Source organism: Pygoscelis adeliae, unplaced genomic scaffold, assembly GCF_000699105.1.
Source record: "Pygoscelis adeliae isolate BGI_AS28 unplaced genomic scaffold, ASM69910v1 Scaffold297, whole genome shotgun sequence".
Lineage (NCBI taxonomy): Eukaryota > Metazoa > Chordata > Aves > Sphenisciformes > Spheniscidae > Pygoscelis > Pygoscelis adeliae.
Genome location: NW_008825211.1, coordinates 506,479 through 513,740, shown reverse-complemented (window position 1 = coordinate 513,740; position 7,262 = coordinate 506,479). Strand labels below are relative to the sequence as shown.

The 7,262-nt window shown below is 48.1% G+C and overlaps 1 protein-coding gene across 1 annotated transcript in view; it reads right to left on the bottom strand.

Annotated features, from left to right (window-relative positions):
• The window catches only part of SPCS2 (signal peptidase complex subunit 2 homolog (S. cerevisiae)), a 21,550-nt gene extending 18,414 nt beyond the window's left edge, over positions 1-3,136 (bottom strand). Inside the window, exons 1-4 of the mRNA XM_009329037.1 lie at positions 3,113-3,136; positions 2,817-2,900; positions 2,314-2,474; positions 18-152 (exon numbers count right to left, since the gene is read on the bottom strand). Of these exons, the coding sequence (XP_009327312.1) occupies positions 18-152; positions 2,314-2,474; positions 2,817-2,900; positions 3,113-3,136 (404 nt within the window). The remainder of the gene's footprint in view (positions 1-17; positions 153-2,313; positions 2,475-2,816; positions 2,901-3,112) is intronic.
• Positions 3,137-7,262: the final 4,126 nt, after the last annotated feature.

Sequence of the window (7,262 nt, the reverse complement as noted above, 5' to 3'; positions counted from 1 at the left end):
GCCGGAGCGAAGGGTACCGTTTGAGGCTGGAGGAGAGCTGCCAAACGTCGTCGGGGTCCATCCCCGCGGGGTCTTTTCTGTGAGCTACGAGGAAAATACTCTTTTCTTTGTATGAGGTATAGATAGTCAGGATTCCCATCATCACAAAATATGTGCAAAAAGAAGTTAAGGAAACTAAAAAGTTGCAATTAGGGGTAGAAATTAGGCAGAGAAATTGCTCGGAGCCCCTCGGACACCGTTGTTTAACCACCTCTCATGACATTATCGTTCCGAACAGGATGCTTGGCGGATGCCTCGTTAGCATGAGAAATTAAATAATTATTGGGACACTTCCTTAAATCTTTGCCCGTTGCACGAGAGCATTAATCAATGCCTGGAAGCGGTGGGGAAAGCGGCAACTCCCGAACACGCTTTCCCGAAAGGGATTTCTCCAGCCACATAAAACGCTTCGTTCGTTCGTGAAACCGTGAAGCAAAGCGGAAATCACGACGACGAAATGCTCTCTTCAATTATTTTGCTAAATTTGCGGAGCAACATCTTGTCGGGAGAGGGTGGGAAAACATGAGACCGAACGAGCCACAGAATTAATTGCTGCGCGTTCCTCCCAAGCACAGACCAAGCAACTGATGTGTCTCGTTTTTGGAATTCAGTAATTTGGAGTGCTGCAAGACGAATTATCTCAACGTTTGCGCTCAAAGCCAACCAGAAGAACCGTAGCCCGGAACAACAAAATGACTTGCCCAAGATCAGGCAGCCGTGAGCAGTACAGCGACTCCCGGGCCGGCAATAAGTTTCCAGGCTACCAGTTCACGCTGCCTCGCTGGTGCCATCAAAGCCGCCCTTGAAAGCAGGCTCGTCGGCAGCTCTTGGAAGGCATCGCTCATCTGTCACGTACATCTGTCACTTCTTGGCCCAGGCGGCCAAGAAGGCCAAGGGCATCCTGGCCTGTATCAGAAATGGTGTGGCCAGCAGGAGCAGGGCAGTGATCGTGCCCCTGTACTCGGCCCTGGTGAGGCTGCACCTCGAACACTGTGTTCAGTTTTGGGCCCCTCACTCCAAGAAGGACGTCGAGGGGCTGGAGCGTGTCCAGAGAAGGGCAACGAGGCTGGTGAGGGGTCTGGAGAACAAGTCTGCTGAGGAGCGGCTGAGGGAGCTGGGGTTGTTCAGCCTGGAGAAAAGGAGGCTGAGGGGAGACCTCATGGCTCTCTACAACCACCTGAAAGGAGGCTGTAGCGAGGGGGGGGTCGGTCTCTTCTCCCAAGTAACAAGCGATGGGACGAGAGGAAACGGCCTCAAGTTGCGCCAGGGGAGGTTTAGGTTGGACGTGAGGAAAAATTTCTTTACTGAAAGAGTGGTTAAACATTGGAACAGGCTGCCCAGGGAAGTGGTGGAGTCCCCATCCCTGGAGGTATTTAAAAGACGTGTAGATGAGGCGCTGAGGGACATGGTTTAGTGGGCCTGGGGGTGTTGGGTTGACGGTTGGACTCGATGACCTTAGAGGTCTTTTCCAACCTTAATGATTCTGTGATTTAGGCTGCGAAACCTCTGCAGGCGTCTATCTTGCTAGAGGAGCTGCAGGGAAATCGGTGCCACGCTGACCCAAACAGGAAAAAAAAACCAACCCCAACCCCCAGCGTGCTGCAACACTGGAAATCTTACAGTTGACTTCTAAACAGAGTTGACATCTAAACATGCGAACCCCGATTCGTAGCGCTACCCTCCTAAATGCAGCGTCTGCTCCCCTTTGGCGGAGGTGCTGGCAAGAATTACCTCTGTTTTACTCTTCGCTCTTGGTACCGGATCCGTCAGATCAGGAAAGAGCAGATGTCTCTGTGACCAGGCTACAGGCAGAATTAAAAAAAAAACCGTAGCCAAAACACAAAACCAACCCCCGAAGCTTTCAAGGGCTGATCTTCAGTTTGAGATTAGCACACCTAAGTGGAGGAGACTCCACAGCGGTCCGCGTCTGAGATCTGGGAAATCACCTCAACGCAGCCGGGAGCCTGGAGAGCGGGTCAGCTGCCCAGGCGGCTGCTGACTCCTCCGACGTGAGCTGAATTGCTGGTCCAGGCTTCCCCACCGCTGCAGGGGAAGGCTGGACCCACAGATCACCCAAATTTAGGTGTGTCACAGCCAGCCAGGCAGGAATTTTGCCATCACGTGGAAACTATTTGATTATCAGCTGATCTCCGCAGCAGGGGCAGCAAAACTCCCACGGGCCTGAAAATGGGAATACAGAGAAGGGTTTTCTTGTGCTTCATGGGGAAAATAAAACCCTTTTGGTATAAATGAGGCAACATCTGTAAAGGATATGATACAACACAAAAGGCAAGAACGGGTTTGGATTCAGGAAAAGGGTGCAGGTAATCCCAAATCAAAGCTACAATCGCGAAGAGGCAAGAGATCGTGCAGATGATGAGGCGGCCGTCGATCAAACGGAAATTTTCGACGTACTTGTATTTCTCCAGGAGAACCTGCGGGAGAGACACGCAGCCGAGTTTATTTTGTGCGTTTCAAAAATTTGACACACCGCTTCTGGAAAGGATTTAGATAAAACAGCCGCAATTATATGGGTAAACCGAGCAGAAACTTTACGCGGAATTCATGCCTGCATCGGACATCGTAGTGACTGCCGATGCTCTAAGCACAAACACTGCTTTAGCCATGGGAATCACAAGAGACGCTACGGAACCAGCACACATACGGGCACTTCACGAGCAAACCAAAACAGTTTACAGAGTTTTTAAACTGAACGTAGAAACTTGAGAAAACAGAGTGTTTCCCAAGAGGGAGAAATCAGCAGTCGCAGAACGTACTTTTTTGGCAGAATCGTCCAAAGAATTTTTCACAGCTGAACCGTCCCATTTGTCAATTTTTACCGGCTTGTCGTCGATCTTCCACTGCAACGGAAACCAAACGGAGTTAAGCAAATTTGGCACGGGCTAGCCTTTCGTTTTAATACGCTTGTTCCCGTCGCGAGCACAAAGACAGGAGGCAACCCAGAAAATACCTACCTGTTTGGGAAAACCCGACCGGAGGCGGAGGGAATCCGCGGCCTGTCACACAGCTGTATCGCACCAAAAGTCACCTCAAGCACCAACGTACCCATTACCCTTGCAGATCTGAGCTTGGACATCTTGTCGTGGGTACTGAAGGTATCTGAAGTGACTTTTTACCTCAGTTGTATTCTAATTTTGATTCCGCGTTCGCTGCTCCCGCTGCCATCCACAGGAAGTGTCAGTTATGACTTAATTCTTGCCTTTGAAGGTATTCACGTTTTTCAGCCAAGCTGTTACAAACAGACTCTTTGAGGGTTGATGAGAGAAGGAAAATTTCAAGGCACCCTTAACAATCCGGGTACAAGGGGAGAATATAAAGGCACGAACAAGAAATGAAGCTTCAGTCAGACCATCCCCCAGAACGAAACCGAAAGCCTCCGTCACTCTTCTATATTCAGATTTTCCTCATAATCTGTTCCGTCATCAGTAATGACTCTCAGATACAACGGCTCAGCTTTTCAAAGGGGTCGGTCTTCCTCTGAACTATATTATTTTTTGGTAACGTTATTCCTTTTAGCCACAGTCAGACACACGAGCTTGAGCCCTGTGTATTTTAAGTTGCCAATTATTTCAAACAGTTGAGCGACGTGAGCTCAAATTTTAGCTGCCATTAGAAGCAATCCCCAACTTCACTCCTGTTATTTCCCGCTCTCGGAGCTCACAAGTTGGATTTATTAACTACCTGTCAGAAGAGCTCATTTCCCTTCTCTGGCAGGAACGAAACCATTTTAAAGTAAGACGTAAAACCTGATCTACTTCCCCTACACTCGCGCAGGGAAAAGCCTGATTATCCTTCAGGCTCTGCAGGTATGAATTATTAGGTGCACAGTAAATGTCACGGCGCGTGCACATGCAGTAGCTGGTTTACGAGGGACAAAAGAAACAGCCAGAAGCATTTAAAAGTCCCGGACAACCGGGAAAAAGCTCTCACGTCGGTGTAAGTTACAAAATACTTTAGGTGGCTACTTTTTCGCAGCCACCAGTTTTTCCTAAGGTTAATTAGCACACATGACAGTTGAAAGCCAAACCCTTCCCCATGAAATAATACAGAACAATTCTTTCAAAGATTTATTTTTCCTTATAAAAGCATCTACAGCAGTTTTATTTCTTGCCCTTTGGAATTCCCAAAGATTAAAGTATCAAGAGCTAGACTAGGGGGAGGAAAAAAACACCTTTTTTCCTAATTAGTGAATTGGAAGTCAGAAGTCTCTAAGTAGTAACACCAACACCCAATCCCTCTTTCCTCATCTCACAGATACATCAAAAAAGCTTTGAGGAAACCCATTCAGACTTGACCTCACCGCTCCCAGGTGCGGCCTCCATTTCTCGCGAGGGAGAGGAAGGAAAGCCAGCGAGCCTGCCGAGGTGGAAATGTACTCTGCTTAGCAGAACCCGAAACCCGAGTACTTTTCCTGAAACAGCACCAGCTACTTCTGCTACAGGCTGATTCTTGTAGGGTGCAGAAAAGTCCCGTTATTTTAAAGACAAAAATATTGACTAGTAAGACATGTGCAAGACGCAGCACAGCTGGACTCGCTACTGGGTACGCCGATAACTGAACCCTGAACCCAACTGTGGCTGTGGGGAAACGTCCTGTCCTTTATTGTACTCGTACAGCTCGAGTGAAGGCAAGCCTTACCCGGGAGGGAAGGCGTCATTCACCCCGCAGAGTTTAGTTTTTGTTACTGACAGAAATCCCGGAAAAGGCTCAGTCTTTGTAGCCGGTCAACCCTTCCCCCTGCTGCTTTTTACGAATAATAAAGAACAAAATGAATAAGAAGTTTTTAACGGCACAAGGAACCTCAGCAGGCCACTTGAAGCCTTCCTTCAGACCAGATCTGCCTTTAAGCACAGTTGTGATTTTTTTTTTTCCAAAGGCCGCTAAAGGAATCATTTTGAAGAAGTAAAAAATACATCTGTGCAAATATTTTGCCTAACAGTTTTCCACATTTCTAGGGCTAAAACAAGACAATCCTTAGTATAAAATATGACGGCGTTCTCCAGCTTGTTCCTAAGAGAGAGCAAGAATCCAGAGATACTTGAGAAGGTATCGCTCGAGTGATATTTTTGTGATATGTTTTACGATTAAATATTTAATATTGGAATCTTTGCTTCTGGCAACAGCACGGTTTACCTGGTATTAAAGCACAATGCATCTATCCCATCACCAACGCTCAAGTTTTTAATCAATCTTATGATGTCTGGTTTGTCTTCCTAAAGGCCGTGAGGATGGAATCAAGGCTTACGCTAAAATTTCTTCTCCTCTCCTCCCAAATACAACCAACAGCTTTTCTAGATATACTTGAAGACAGAATAGCTGGAAAACACCCAAGAGAAAAGCTCAGGAATCAAGAAATAAATGAAAATAAAGCCCAAGGCCTTTTTTAAAAACCTCAGGATTTTAAAGCTGTTTTATAGGCACCCTGGAAACCAGCCCCGGAGGCACAGGACTGCTAACACTTCACTTGCAGAAAGGATTTGCGCGGAGGGGAATATCTGTATGTAAAACGGGTCGAGGCACTGCCATAACAACGTATATCCAGGAAGCCCGTGACAGAGTGAGAGCTGGATTCTTGCTTCTTGCTCTCTGTCCCGAACCACCTGACACTGGAATTGCCAGATAACATCCGTGATATTTAACTGATACTGATCTCTTAACAGAGAACCAGCACTTTCAGGGGTAGATGTCAAGCCCACATGACATATTTTTTGAAATAAAGCTGTTACTGGGGGGAAAAAAAAAATAAAAATCTAATCTTAGACTGTCTGAAGCAATGAGCTGAACCAGCAGTTCTTCAGTTCTCGTTCAGGCTTCCCTGCGACTGAGGCTGTTCTGCTTCAAGACAGTAACAGCTTGATAATGCCAGTGCGGTTCATGCCAGAAGGGACCTTGTAACAGGGACACATCTGCGGTTTGGGACTTCAGCCAGGGAGAAGCTTTAGCCCTCCCTTTACCTTGGTCTTGATGTTCCCACGAGGTTACTCCTCCTAACACGGTACAGCACCGCAGGGCTGCTGCTGCTGCTTCTCTTAATTCTTCCAGGCTGATCTGCAGGACCAAAGAGCTAGGGAGAGGCTGGGACGCTGCGCTGGCACCTGCAGTGCCAGTGCTGTGGAAGAGGAGCAGAAGGAGGTGCTCAACGGAAACGATCAACATCCGCGCTACCTCTGTGTCCAGATGTGCACAGAAACGTATGCACATCTGGACACTGATGTCTATATACCAGTGCAGCCCGGGGCAAAACCGCCGACTGATGGCCATCCCCACGTTCAGCTTGGAAGAGAGCCGGCGATTCGGCCCCTACCACCAAGCGCTCACCCTCAAACAGGGGGGAAAGCCTCCACCCCTTCTCGGCTCTGCAAAACAGCCCTGCCTTGCCTGCACAGGTTGGGGAGGGAAGGTGAAGCTGCACGGATGTCCTGTGGAGCCTGGCAGATGCAAACATGCCTGCTCCTCCAGCTAGTGGATGGTATTTTTCAACCAGTTACTTATTTTGAGCACTTCGAGTACGAGCTCCAAAGGCTTCAAAAGAAAAGCTCAGATTTGGTTCCAGTCTGACGGAGGAAAAGAAAAACCCAACCTGTTCAAAACAGTTTTTTAGTCTGTGTGTGATTTGACTCCTTCGTTTTAAAAACCAAGTGACAGGTTATCATACTTGTCCTGAACACGTCCTAACTATGAATGGGAAGCAAATACGGTGTTCTACAGCCAGGCACAGCTAGGAAGTGGATTTGGTACCTGAAAGCGTACCCGTGTAAGAACAAGGCTTCAGAGCAAAGGCTGAAATATAGCCAGCGGTTACCTTACTTAAAAACAAAGAGTAAAATCAGAAACGCCATTTCAGAAAGCCGCAAAACCGATCCGACACCAGAAGCACGCAAGGGCCCCAGCTGCTCACACCGGAGTAAAGATGCTGCCTGCAGCTGGATTGCAGCAGGGGAGCATTCTCTGCTCCAAAAAATGGGACAGCAGAGCAAGTGCTTGCTTTCACAGCAGACACCGCAGGATCTGAGCGCTCGCAGGGCTCGTTTGTCAAGCCATCACCTTCATTTAAATCCCCTCCCAAAGCTCCCTCATAAGCAGGAGGCACGGAAAAATCCTACGGGAGAAATTTCAAGATGTTCACATCGCAGAAGAAAAACACAGCACAAACTTAACTTCCCCCCCCCCCCCTGCCTTTTTTCCCCCGCCCCTCCCCTCAA